This window comes from Phalacrocorax carbo, chromosome Z (assembly GCF_963921805.1).
Source record: "Phalacrocorax carbo chromosome Z, bPhaCar2.1, whole genome shotgun sequence".
Classification (NCBI taxonomy): Eukaryota; Metazoa; Chordata; class Aves; order Suliformes; family Phalacrocoracidae; genus Phalacrocorax; species Phalacrocorax carbo.
The window spans coordinates 61,854,055-61,868,494 of record NC_087548.1 but is presented as its reverse complement, the minus strand read 5'-3'; the positions used below and the strand labels follow the sequence as shown (position 1 = coordinate 61,868,494).

Genomic DNA, 14,440 nt, shown 5'->3' with positions numbered 1-14,440 from the left:
TAAGCTGAGAGGAAAAGTAATGCATTCTCATCTGTTTAAGGTTCCAAATAAATTACTGTGACATGCTCTGCAAAATATGAACAAGAGACTACACAAGTGCCAGTGATTTCAAATGACTTTTAGGGCTAAAACGAACAGTGCTGAACTCCACAGATTTTGGAGATTGGGCAGAGTATCCACTCCACTGTAACAGATGACTTATAGTATTAAATGTATTACTGACTGCCATCCAAAGTCACTTCTTGCCCTTCAAAGTGCCGCTACCTTAAAAAAAATCAATACAAAATTAATTATAGAAGGGAACTTGTGTGGACTGTCTCCAATGAACTCTGCTTCTTTCCAACGTAAGTATTTACTGAGTCATTATAGGTGAAAGATTAGGTGCTGAGCATATGATGCTAGATAATACTCACAGCAACTGCCTCCAGGATTTGTTTAACAGCATCAGCAGCATCTCGTTCACTGTAGTAACCCTTTTCCACAATCCTACAGAAAAAGCAACAAGAGAAATTGTGTTCAGGATTATGTATTAAGGTAAAAGCTTCTTTTGAAAAGTGAGCTAGAAAGCAATAAAATTTAAATATGATCAGGAGTCTGGAGTGCCTCCTAAAGAATAGAAAACAACCCTTTTGCAATTTAGGTTATCTTTGACTCCCAGTAAAACGAAAAACTGGAGATAAAATACCAACTAGGTAAGCGGCTCATAATGTATACACATTCGGTTGAAATGTTTTGAAATTTTCTAAAATTCAGGGAATCTGAATTACTCTCAGATAAAACTAGGTATCTTACACGAACTGCTTTTTCACTTTTATATTTAACTTAAGCTTCTCTTGTGTATTTAGTTACCAAACAAAAGCACTGTGCTGTGCACACACAGATCTGAACTATTCAAGAGAAAGGATTGGTATAAACATTTACTAACTCCAAATTATCTCTCAAGTATAATGGGTTGAACAATTGTCCTTTTTTTCTCCCACCAGTAGAAAACTGGGGGCTCTGTAGTCAAAGAAACACAGTTTTATTAAAACTAAAACTACGGTTTTTTCTTCTTAATGTAAATAGCCACTATGCTATGTTCATTTTGTACATGACACATAATAGCTTGATTTTGCAAATGTGCCGACCATGTGCACCTTATGTTCAGCAATATTTATGCATTCTGAAGATCCTGAAAATCTGTTTTTCTTTCTCCCTTTACTTTTACACCAGTTTAATCTTGACAAAAAGAAAAACAAACAAACCCCCAGCTTTCTTCTTTAATAATGTTATCTTCCTGGAACTTTACCATGATAAAAACATTAAGAAAGAGAATACTTTTCTGTGTTAAGGTAATGTTCTGAAGTGGTGTATTTCAACATGTTGTATGCTAACCTGCATAAAAATGGCAGCAAGGGTTAATGCAGATTTCCGGGTTGGCCTCCCAAAGTGCAGCTGTGCCACTGCAACTCTTAGAACAACACCAGCAGTGGCACAGGGTGTGGGAGCTGACTCAGGATTCGCATCGCATGTTCTCCAAGAATTACAGAATTTCGTTACAGAATGAAACATTATATAAATGCACAGATCAGTTAAACAGAGTCAGCAGAAGATACAGATTTGCACAATGACATTGAAGAAGTTAATAAAAGATGGATCTATCATTAACACATACTAATGCTTGATTTAAGAAATGCAACAATTTTTTACTGTTGTATCTAACTACATACAGTATGTGTGAATTACAATAATTCTCTTTCAGAGAGTTATGTTAAAGGTGAGATCTTTGACCTGAAGGTTTGATTTTTTACCATATTGATTTGTCAAAGCTGAAGAAAACTTAGACAGATGTTGTCTAGAAACAGAACCTGTGGTGCCTATTATACATGTTATAAAATTATCATCTCCTGCAAGCACACAAGCCAGTTTTACAATACAATGCCCTAAAATCACCATGAAGCAGGAGAGCAAGAAGCATATAACATCTGAAGTCAAAAGTCACTGGAAAGGCCTTCTGGCTCAGAGTCCAGAAACAGACTCTACTTGTGGCAAGAAGGGCATACTCCTTTCTCACCACTTCCTCTGTTTTCAGGTATCCTTTTACCACTTCTCTTCTCCAAAATACCAGACTCATATGGAGCTATCTTCAGTGTGACTCCTTACAGCTTTACCAAAGCTGACAGGAAAGGTGTTGACTTACATACATATGAAAACCATTACCACATACCTATTTGAAGATGAAGTGTAATAAGAAACAATACAAAGATGATAATCACCCAGAGACAGATGTAACAAGCAAAGTGCTGCAGAAAATAGTCTATACAGGTATATTCCTAACCAGCGGCCACTACTTTACCTTAATACTCATTGTGTTCACAGATAACTAAGTCTATTCATGTGGCATTGGTAACAGCAAGCGATCCCTCTCAAACAGGAGTTCTATTTCACCTTGGTTTCCTGGCTGCATAATTATTTGGCCTTATTTCTAAAAGGGTTTTTTTCTGGCAGCCATTCAGCTACCATCCCATATGCACTTTACCTCCTTTGCATTTTTGTACTTCCAGCCCTTTCCCTGCTTTGGTCATCTGTTTAAACCATCAGGGAGAGCTTTACTTGAACTTACCACCATAAGGGTAAAACAAAGTAAACTTTACTCAATGAGACATTATCTTAGGCTTTTAGCCTCAAGTTTAGGAAAGAGGTTATAAAAAATCATAATTTACACAATAAAATGCTATATTGCGCTTAAAAGTAGGATTCCTCCTTAGCTATTTCAGTCTGAATTATTTTCCTCTGGTTCATTATATGGTGAGACCTGAGCCCCAGTAACCCTCTTGCTTGGGCCTTCATTCTCCCAAATATACTGGTTTGGCTTCCTCCTCATTTTTAATTCAAATAAAGTATTTAGTGTCAGCCACCAAGTTCCTGTTTTTAGCATCCATAGGCATTTCTGAGAATATAGACCTCGCCCTCATCCCATCTTCCCCCTTCCCTGCTGGTATTTTGGGTGCTAACTTGCTCCTCCCATCATGGCACAAAAAGCATGTTAAAACAATGCCCTTGTTTTACAGGATTCCATGTATCAAAGACATTCACATAACCATTCTGTTAAGCTTACAATCTTTAGTAGGCCACAGGAGATAGTAACAAATTTGGTTAGAAGGTAGCAAAACCAAAAGTCACTCTGCTAGTTTGACCCTCTACTTTCAAACTGCCATAGATTTTGGGATACCTTCCACAATACACCGCAGGAAAAACCAGACATTCAGTGCAGGGCTGCTGCTGGGGAAGTGCTGCACATAGGCTGAGCTGCCTGGAGTGCGACACGTTTAATTCCACCATCGCTCAGCCATACGTTGCCTGGAAACAGGCCACCCTGCCCATGCTTTGAGTCCAACAGCTGCACCTGACCTCAGAAATGTGCGAGGCAGAAGTCTTTACGGTTTCAACAGGATTTTAAATTATCTGATTTTCCAACATATGTGACCAAGATCAGAGAAATAAACAACAATACAGTTGCAGTTCAATTTACATTTCTCCCTTCATCCAACAAATTTCTAATTTTACCATATGGTAAGCCAGTATTTGTTACATCCTTCCTTTTCCAACCAGATAAACCTAGGGAAAAAAATAAGACATCTCTTAAATGCAGCCAACTTCCTTGTATTTTCTTCCACTCAACAACAGCTAAGAAAAGCTGAAATTCTTAGCTTCCTGCCTATGCCCAACCAATGCAGGAAAGAACATCACCAATGACCTGATCCCTGGAAATGAGAGAGATCAAAGAAATGCTCAAGACTGCCCTCCTGATCACAGCATACAAAAGACCAGCCCACCCTGACTTAGCAACTATATACTGGTATGGATAGGAGACTGGCCTCATTATTTACATTAAACACAAAACAGAAGAAGCACATAGACACTGAAGATGAAGCCATTGTGAATTTACATTTTACAGTAAATAAATGTAACAAAATGTGGGCCCATATTTCAGGAGAGCAGTAAAAAACAACTGTAGAATTACTGTGCAATGCACATGACTCATCCACTGATGTTACATGTGAATAACATGCACTGGCAAGCCGATTTCAGCTTATGGCACACACAGTTAACTGTCTAGTTTTTCAGAAGTCTAGAATCCAGACTTACTGACAATACAAACCTGATTATTAATTAATAATAACCTAGCAAGTTGAAAACCTAATTTTCTGTAACAGCAGTAAGTGAAAATAGACATACTTCTTCCTAAAGATGGAAATTTATTCCTAAGGGCATTCTCCTTTATAACTAAAACCTGGCTATTAGGCAGTAAGGAAGAGTACTGAAAGAAGATTATCCTGTAGCTTAGGTCCTGTAATAATTCTGGGGGATCATCTGTGTATCTATTTTTTGCATCCTCCCCACAATAGATTACATAAGACAAATGGTAGGTGTGTCAGCTTGCTTTATCATAACAAGACTCCTACCTGAGACCAATGAAGCTTCTGTACAAGGATTTTTCAAATTTGACGTGCAGATTAACAATGACTCATTGCCCTTTTTTCCATAATGGGAAGGAAACCTGCAGAAATGTCTTATTTTGTTATTATGGAAGCAAAACCAATTATTTATACATAGTTTACACAATGATGTTTGAGAAGCATGGATGAAGAAAGATTTAACCTTAGTTGAGAGGACAAGAAGCCAGGAACAGTAACAATAAGGAACTACTTAAATACTCTCTTTGATACGCAAATGAGAGAGCCAGGTAGGCCAAAAAAGTGCTGGAGAGAAAAACTGGGAAACTGAGAAAAGCAGGGAATCCAGAAGAAGGGATACAGAAATGCTTAAAGTCAAAGAGAAAAAAAAACTTAGAGAAACATTGAATTTGGTGTCACAAACATCCAGGTAATTCAAGACAGCACTTCAGATCGAGGATGACATTCTAGAGCAAGCAAAAATGCAATGTTGATGAAAAAAACCAATTTTTGTTCTCATCACACTTGTGTAGAATAATTTTTTCATGCTTGCATGTCCACATTTATTGAAATATGCTGATTCAGTTGTTTACATTTGTACATGGCCGGACACACCAGAGTACGTACCAATGTACTCGAAGCTACAGGTCTCCTAAAGCACTACCTGATTCAATCTTGTCTTTCCAGGCACGCGTGAACATATTTGAGACAAATCAGCTTCTTTCTACAAAAAGAAGCAGGGAAGTATTTCCCAAAGGTCTCTCCTCTCTCCTCCTTCCCACTATGTTGGAGATGGAGATGCCCATTGGGAACAGCCCTGCTCCCCATGGTGCCAAAGCACACCTGGGCCTGCCTGCAGGGTCCAGTCACCTGGCAGAGCCCACAGCTGCCCACCAAAACAATGATAACACCCTCTAACATGCTGCTGAAGCTCAGATGTGGAAAAGCCTTGTACTGTCAGGTAGTGGAGCTATAAAAAATTTTTGTACTGAGCAAAACCACCCTTAGAGTCACACCACCCAGCAAGCCTGTGGAAATGGTATAATGTATTTGTTGTGATCCATGTTCTCTTATACACCACATTTAACTGAAATTTGGCAGCGTCCATGTGACCATCAAGCACATGTATGCATTCAAGTGTTTAATAATTTGCAGTAATGCTTGCCAGCTTCCATCCAGCCTCCCTAGCATTTCTGTTCCTTCTGAGTACTGCAAGTTTTCTGGCAATAGAAATTTTTTTAGTTTTGCCGATGGTTTTCAGTATAGCCTCTGGACATCCACCGTGCCACTCTACCACAGAAGTGCAACAGTCCCTATGTTGCTTATAATGTTTCCATTATGCACATCTTCATCAGAGTATACATCAGCAGAAGCATAAATTCTTACCAGCATTCACCATAAATCTGCAGCCTGTAGCATAATTTGGGAAGACTATGTATGGGATTTTACTCCTTTTGGTACATTCTTCTTAGGACTTTGTACTATGCTTTGATTTATCACATCTGTATGAACTTACTGAAAGCAATGAGGTACCATAGTAAAGGGAGGTAGATAGTGGCCACACTTGCTCTGCAGAAACTTTATTACTGGTAGAAAAAAAATAAAAGGAAGGGAGCAGTTCTGCTAAGCTAAACACACTTGATCTGAAAATCAATGAGGAAAGAGATGGGGAATCCTGACATGTCATTTTACAATCAATTTTCAGAGCAGTATTAAAATTATATTGATATACAATTTTACAGTTGACTGCAATACATGTATCACGGGATTAATAGCAAGCCTGATAAGCAACAAGTGGAAACAATCAGTCTACAAAAACAAACAAGTGAACCTTTCATCACAGAAGGAAAGGACTAGGCTTCGGGTTTGATTTTTCAGTAAGTAACAAAACAGAGGGCCAGGTCCTTCAGAGTGCAGCAAGGGAAACAGCTGTTTGCACAGCTGCAGTGGTAAAAAAAGAATCAAAAATACACAGCAAACCACTTTAAACCAGCAGAGGTCTCATCCAATGCCAGAGGATGCTAGACTGGGATAGTCACCGATGGCACATACCTTTTCATGCAAGACTGCCAATATGTTAAATTCTCAGTCAGCACCGGCCGCTGCCCTGGCAGTGAGACCTTGCAGCTAAGAGTGAGAATGTCCTTCCAGGGCAGCACAGCCTGCAGAGCAACTCCAAGCCATGCAATGTAACACAACTCCTGAACTTGTAACAGAGAGCACCAGAGGGTGCAACATGAAAGAGGAATCAAATGGTACAAGAAATGGGTACCGTGCCAGTTCCCTGACCTGGAAATCAAAGCCTCTTTCTCTTTTGTTTTTCTTGGGTATGGGAATCCAGTTTAATGCGTATTCCTGCAATTTCAGACACAAGCTGTCCTCATGACTCCTTGTGATCAAGAAAATTTGAAATCTTATGTGCTTTAACAAACTTACTTTTTCCTCCCCCACGCTCTAAATTGACTAGTTCTTCTATTCATAGCTTTACTTCCCTGCTTCCCTCCTACACTGGCCACCCTACCCTCCAGCCTTCCCTAAATTCTGCGCAGGTAGAGTCTGTTTCTTGCTTCCTTCACCTCAGACTGGTAAGTGCACTTAGTTTTATGCTAATCAATCTAAGCAATCTAAAATTTGCAATATTTAGCCATCATTTGATAATACTATACTATATGCTATACTATAAATACTATTTCTCCACGCTGTAGAGTTAGTTGCATTTCAGTATTAGGTGAATCTAGAAACATATATGTAGCTGGCAAAACAGTAAAATTTTTTATAACTTTATTGGTTTCCAACATTATTTCTCTTTCTTTCTTCATGCCATGTCTGCATTTTCTTTTTAGATTATTCTTGATAAACACCACAATATCAGGAAAAGCCATCACTGGTTTTAGGGTAATTTTAATTCTCCCTCTAGCTGGCTTTTATCCAAAACTCTTGTACCACATCTCACCTGTGGGCTGCATCCTGTTACATCATGTACAGTCTCAGGCAAGACACTGGCCTATATAAGTACAAGATCTGTTCCAATGCCAGTATGTGCTAATAATTTTTTAAAATGTTTGGTACTATATAATAAATGTTAACTTATCTAAAATTCTTTGGTTGTCATGGAGATTTTTTTGATATGTATTCACTTAATTCTTATGTAGATTATTATATTTCATAAAAATGAAATTAAAATATGTCTACAAGGTAAAGTGAGACTGAAAATTAGCAGAAACAGGAAAAGAAAATGATGTCACTCTCTTCAAGAGCAAGAAGGTTTCCACAAGGATCACTTTCTCAGTGAGTGATTCACAGATCTATTGGCTCATACCTGTAACCAAGGTGATTCCAGTTCCTTGTTGATCTGATGCATTTGTTTAGTTAAAAAGTAAGGTTTCTCTCTAAATGCCTATGTATTTTCCATACTACAGCACTGAAGAGTAATAAATATAAAAAAGGAGCTCTGATTCAGTTTGCTGATTTTCCTAATTCAGTGCAGACTAGCTGTTACTGTCACTAATGCCTCAAGCTGCCTGCCTGTGATCTGAAGAAGGATAATGGGAAATACAGAACTGGTTTTGGATCTAACTCCAAGTTAAACCAACTAAATGTTTTTCTTCAATACCTGGATTAGAAATTAAATGCGGCATTGTAGTCATTCAGGAAAACTATTTTCCCTCCATCATTATTAAGTAAGAAGCACTTTCTGATAAATGTAGCATGCAGGATAATTTAGAGAAAGACTGCATATTTCTTATATCTCCTACTAGGGTTTGTTTTCCCCTCTTTAACTTTCTTTCTGCTTGCTACTCAGCGTTTCTATAGCACCCACAGAACTAGAAAAATCTTGTAGGAAGATCAGGAATTATACATCAAAAGCCTGGGTAAGACTAAATAAATGGCCACACTTTCCAAACTAGCAATCACCCAGGTGTCTGAAGTGAAATTAGTAAGAAGAGTTCAGTGCCCAAAATTTTCAAAAATACAGGTTCATCTTTCAGGAGCTTAATTCCAGTAGACATTTTTAAAAATAATGGTCTTTGTTTCTAGAGGTTGCAAAACCACAGTACTCATAAACTAGCAGCTCAAACTTCTCTCTCAAACAAAAGTGAGGCAATTATTTCAGCATTTCACAACTCCCGTTCAGTGAGCAACAGGGAAGGGGCAAGGGAAGGATCACTGGCAGCTTGCAAAGGAGGCAGTGGCCTGGAGAGGGAGAAAGAGCAGTACTGAAGGCACTGATGAAGCTGCTGTGCCAAGAACCACTGAGGCTTCCATTGGATTTTCTTTGTCTAGCTAAAGGCACCATGTTGTAAGAAAGATGTGAAAATATGGGGGAAGTTCAGTGGATAGTAACTGAGACATAGACAACATGACCAGAGATGAAAGGTCGTAGGGACTGTGAATATATAGTCTTCTGCAGTCCTCCACTGCGTGAGAGTTTGATACAAAGAAGAAAGTAATCACCTTCTCTCTACCTGCTGGGGACAAGACAAACAGATCTTGGCCAAATTTCCTGAAAGAAGGTTTTTCCTAATACTGAAGCCGAATCTAATTACCAGGCTGCAGAGGTACTGGAATAGCCTATATAAGAATATTAAAGAGGTGTTTAAGAAACAAAATCCAAAACCCTGGACATCTAAGGATGGTTGAAGGATACTGCCTGAGCTCAGGTGAACAACCTGCCCACTCTAGCCCTCCATGCCAAACCAGCACAGCCGTAGCTGCCATTATGTTTTAAACATATTGCCATCAAATGCTGAAACTGGGCGCCACTTGCATAACATACATTGTGCTTATATCCCTCTATGTCACAATTCACAAGAATATTCAGATCATAATTTTTCATTCCAGGATTATTTCAGGTTCACCTGTTCCAGTCCTTCTTGGGTGGCCTTGGCACCTTTAACAGTGCATGGATGTGTGACACGTTCCTTACTCCAGTGGCTAAAGTTCAAGGTCGAACTGAGAAGTAGATTTTCTGAAAAAGGATTTCCTTTTCAGGCTTTCATCAAAAAATCAACTCAATTATCACTTAGAACAAGCATTTTGGTGTTCTGAATATTCAGCATAACCATACTTCTTCCTAAAACATTTTGGCTTCCCTTTATACTCTTGTCATAACATGCCTAAAAAAAGGAATGAGAAACAAAATGTACAAAGCACTCACATCCTAAGTGTTTTTAAATTTCAGGAAAGGTGTTGAGTGAAGGCATAGAAGACACATAATTTGGTTTTGGGTCAGTCAGAGACTTCCTGTATACATAGCTATATAGGCTGTAGGTATATACACCTCAACTTGTCACCTGCACAGAGCTGTTAAAACATTCTTGCATTTCAAACAAATATGAAAGTTATATTTGTTAATGGTAGAGGAAATCAGAGAAGGCTCGATCAGCTTCCTGTTAAGTTTAACAGGTATATCTCTCCTTGTTTGTCTGGCATCTAGACCATGTATGTCTATATTACAGTGGTGAGGCTGTGTCAGGAAACCAAGAATATGCATGAGATTCTCTCATCACAAAAGTCTTGGTATTAACTATACCTAACAAACTAAAGAACTTCATAGGCACTGATGTGTCCCACCTCCAAAAGGGTTGACCAGTTCCCACTGTTGGCTAGCAACATAAAGGCTGGTCCCATGTAGGACATACCCATGCTAACAATTCCTGAAAAGTTATCTCAAGCAATAACAACTAAAAGCAAGAGTACATTTTAAATGAAAATGTTTTAAGTAAAAAGGCTTCCACAGTGGACTTAAGAATTGGACAAGCTTTAACGTCACATCAGTTCACGTTTAGAGAATGGCAGGAAGCCAGGCAGTATTATAACTGAACCATCATCATTGCTTGAGTCGGTTAGTCATTTATAAAGCTGCAAATGGCACCTGGAGTTTCACCTAATTCTAAGTGCATACATTGACCACACTGTAAGTAGTATCCTATGCACACATATTTACAAAATATCATTTGGATCTCTCATCTTGAAGAGAATATTGTAGTCAGTAGGTATGGACTTAGGGTAATTCTGTCCAGTCACAGAAAATAAGGTGCTGACCACAAAAAAGTGTAAAGACATTATTACAACCTTGTACAGGAAGGAAATACCAAATTACACTGGAGAGGCTACAAAGAAGCATTAACACATACTTCTTTATTCTTAAATTAGTGGTTTTTACCATTACTGCAGCTGAAATCAAGAGACACTAAATGAGCTATTATGACATCAAGGAGCACTTTTACCAGCGCTACTTTGTGTGTTGTCTTTTGATTTCAGAGAACAGGGCATAGCAGGTGCAGTCAAGTCAGACCTTTTTTTTTTTTTTTTTTTTGTGCCAGTCCTGAGTGAGGGTACTGTAACTTGGTTGTGTGAAATAGAGAGTCCAAAGGACTGCTCTGATGCCTTGTTCAGAAGACAGACAGCTACCACATAATGAGACCAGAGCTCAGAAACAAATATAAGATGCTTCTCTGCCACTAGTTTATAAAAGACCCCCACTTTAGAGACTGATTAATTCCTTGACTCTTTTTGATGTCCCTTAGCAATTCTAATTTCCATAAGCAGAAACAAGAAGGCATGCCTGAAGTCTGGGAAGGCTTGAGGAAATTTTGTCCATAAGAGGTAATCATTCCCATATCTCTTAAAAAGACAAGTTCTTTAGAAAAAGTAATTAATATTTTTGTTAATGTACACTCCATAAAAGAAGACAGTGTCAGCTTGGATCTGTATTTCAGAGGAAACTATATGAAATCCGTAATGCAAGTGAGTCAAGAGACTGTCATCTGTAAGCAGTATTTTTAGACATTTGGTGCACCTAATAATAAGACGAAGGAAGAAACAGAAGAGTTTGTGGTCAAGATGCCAAAGTACAGACAAGGAGAATGTATAGATTGACATTATCATTTGAAGCTGAAAACAGAAAGAGTCTAACAAAAACTATTCTTGCCTATCTGCAGGTATTCAGACTAAAACAAAGTTTAAGTAGAATTGATGTTTTTTGCTGGAATTCATATTTGGAAAAGTGAAATACTGGTGATTCAGCTGAAAGGCAACAGATGTGAATAAAATCTGAATGGAAAAGACTAACTGCAAAAAAAGTTAGCCCATGAAAGGCAGATATCAGATTTCCCAGTGCTGCAAGACCTATTATTGATGCAGAGGTTAATTGTTAGAAGGAAAGCCAGATCAACAAACTGACCAAGAATCTGATGAAAAGTGCCACGCAATAGAAAAGAAAATCAAAGTTAACAGTACCAAGGAATTACATTTAGGTAAAGCACGATGAAGGGACAAAGGACAAAAGGAAGAGGCAAGAGAAAAATATAACTGAACCTAGCTTAAGAAGAATCATCATTATTCTAAAAGGGAAGGACTACGAAGAAAATTGAAGAGATAACAACAAAAGGGTCTAACACAAAAAAGGGTTACTGATTATTAATAAAATGTGTTAAAAAAGCAATTAGTTTGACAAAAAAATTTGCCTATATGAATGAGATGAGTTTGGGTTTTTTTCCAGGAAAACTACATCAATTTTTGCAGTGTCAATTAATTCTACATTCCCTTATGGTCACTGCATTTAAACTCTTTTCCACTGTGATCTTCAATTCATATTAAAATGTTTGATTCTATTTATTTGAGCTCAGATTCAGTCCCATCTATCTGAAAACACCTAAGGGGTTAATTCCATCAACTCTGCCTCTAGCTTTCTCCTCTTAAATGGAGAAGAGCTGAAATGGAGATCCTTCTGATTATAAATCTGCCTTTTAAAAGTATCCACATAAGGTTTATTACTTTATTCAGTATGTACAATATGATCTCATCCAAAAACCTAATAAAACCAAATTTCATTATGTCTTTCCACCACTCAAACTTCTCATGTAAAAGATGTGTCTGTGATCTGAACTATGGCTCTGTAATACTCTTCATAGAAGATGGGGTGAGAAGGAAGATGCGAGAGGGGGATGAAAATTGACCTTTGCCTGCCGCTTTGCTCCCAGTCCTAAAATTACCTATCCACAAGTGTAGTGGAAACACCATCCTTTAAAGACTGTTCAAATGTTAGAGTGAACACTCTGCTGCATATTTGAACAGCTGTGATGATTTGGGGTTTTTCTTTTTCAGCTAGGTCCTGCCCCGGTGAGGACTGATGTGACAGTAGCCTGCCCTCAGTATTGTGGCAGCATGAGAAACACAGCCATGTGCTGTTGGGCATAGTGCTACTGGGACACTCAGAGCCATACCAGAGGGTTGTCCCTCAGGACTCTGTTGAAACACTGCTGATTTAAATGCACTTCAACCATGCATGTCTGTTTTAAACACGAAGGAATGACAGAGGACAACCAAGCAAATATCGAAGTCATATGTGCCAGTTCTGGGCTGGAGATGTGGCATATGGAAAGAACTAGAGCATCAGTTAATTTAGACCTACTGCAGTTTTCTCTCTGTTTTGGTCAGTTTGTCCACTGGTCTGTCTTACTTCAGAAGGTCTTTGTCACTGCTCACTTACTGGGTTGGCAAAAACCATCATGCAAATTGGCAATAAATATTCTAATTTACACAAACTTCTCCAGTTTTGTGTAGAGTTATATTTGTTGCGTTTGGTGTGGTGGAATACTGTATGTCAGGATATGACCTACAATGTCATTTATGAAGTCTGGGATTTCTTTTTAAAAATACAACCAAAACCAACCTGATTTCAGCTGTATTAACTCAGATGTGTAATTGATACTTTTGTTTGAATTTATCTCCTTTTGGGTTACACAACTGAAAAATTGTCATAATGAAAGCTCATTTTGGCAATAACGTGGATGATTTGACAGAAATGTTATATATGGTGAAGGCAGTGAAAAATTTTATTACCCAGAACTTCTACATTAGAGTGGCATGAAACCAGCAGCACAACACCACGACCAATAGGGTTCAAGAAAACTAACCGGATCTTGGGTATTTATAAAACCATCTTCATGATATGGGGAATGTGTACGTAAATAAACTTATCCATCTGCAGCTCTAATACTATTCAAAAGAAGAATGGACATCTGGGATGGCAGAAAACTAGAGCAATAAAACAGCTAATATACAAAGTACCAGCCTATTACCAGAATTAGCAGTAGCAGTAACAGCAATGAAGATGTTTACAGTAAGGAGAGCAGACGCATTTGTGTAACGGATGTAGTCATATCATTTGCTGACAGCTAATTGGAAAGAGGCATAAAAGTAACTCCTCCAGAGTACAAAAGTTGCTTTGTACGCTTGTTTTGTAAGCAAGAGTTGCTGCCTGTGTATGATGGTGGTCACGTAGCTGTGCACCAAGCACATGAGGCCCTCCAAACCCTTGGGGTGATCTCTGGCCATGTTGGGGTCATGCTTGCCCACATGCTCTCTCTATAGAGTCTTTTCCCAAGGATGACAATGATAGAGTGGATCTCAAGACAGGGTCACAGCTGTCCTTCCACATCTGACACAACCCCACTGCTCAGAAGGAGATTTTCCAGGATCATTTTGCTTTCTCCTGGGATGGGAGCTATGCAAGCACAGAGGAAAGAGTGCACAAGGCCTCTCTGTAGTCAGGACATTTCCTTCACACATGATAAAAAGATGTATGGATTGAAAAGATTAAGCATGAGAGGGGAAGCCTGCCCTAATGCAGAAAGGCAAGTTTACACTCCCTAAAACTCAGAGGGCAGCCACTGAATAGCTCAATGCAAGTACTAATCCTTCAGCCCAGCTGAAAGAAAGGAAAAGGGCAGCTAATGCTTAATTGGACTGACTAGTGCAAAACATCTTGGCTGCATTTTTCTATTAAGTTATTTTTGGTTTAAGGTTCAAGAGTGAAGTAATACTCCTATTGCTATCTTAACAGCTGAAAATAGCTTTTTTATTTCATTGTTTGTTTTTTTTTTCCCAAATCCCAGATCAGAGATGACTGTATTGCCAGTTTCCATTTCTGTTGTATATGGAGACAGAGAACGCTGCATTCAGACCTCCAGAGTATTAGTGCTCATTCATAGCACCAC

General features: G+C 38.5%; 1 protein-coding gene across 1 annotated transcript in view; it reads right to left on the bottom strand.

Annotated features, from left to right (window-relative positions):
- Nucleotides 1-14,440, bottom strand: part of CAMK4 (calcium/calmodulin dependent protein kinase IV) — a 165,399-nt gene that overhangs the window by 57,529 nt on the left and 93,430 nt on the right. Inside the window, exon 5 of the mRNA XM_064439521.1 lies at nucleotides 414-486. Coding sequence (XP_064295591.1) covers nucleotides 414-486 — 73 coding nt within the window. The remainder of the gene's footprint in view (nucleotides 1-413; nucleotides 487-14,440) is intronic.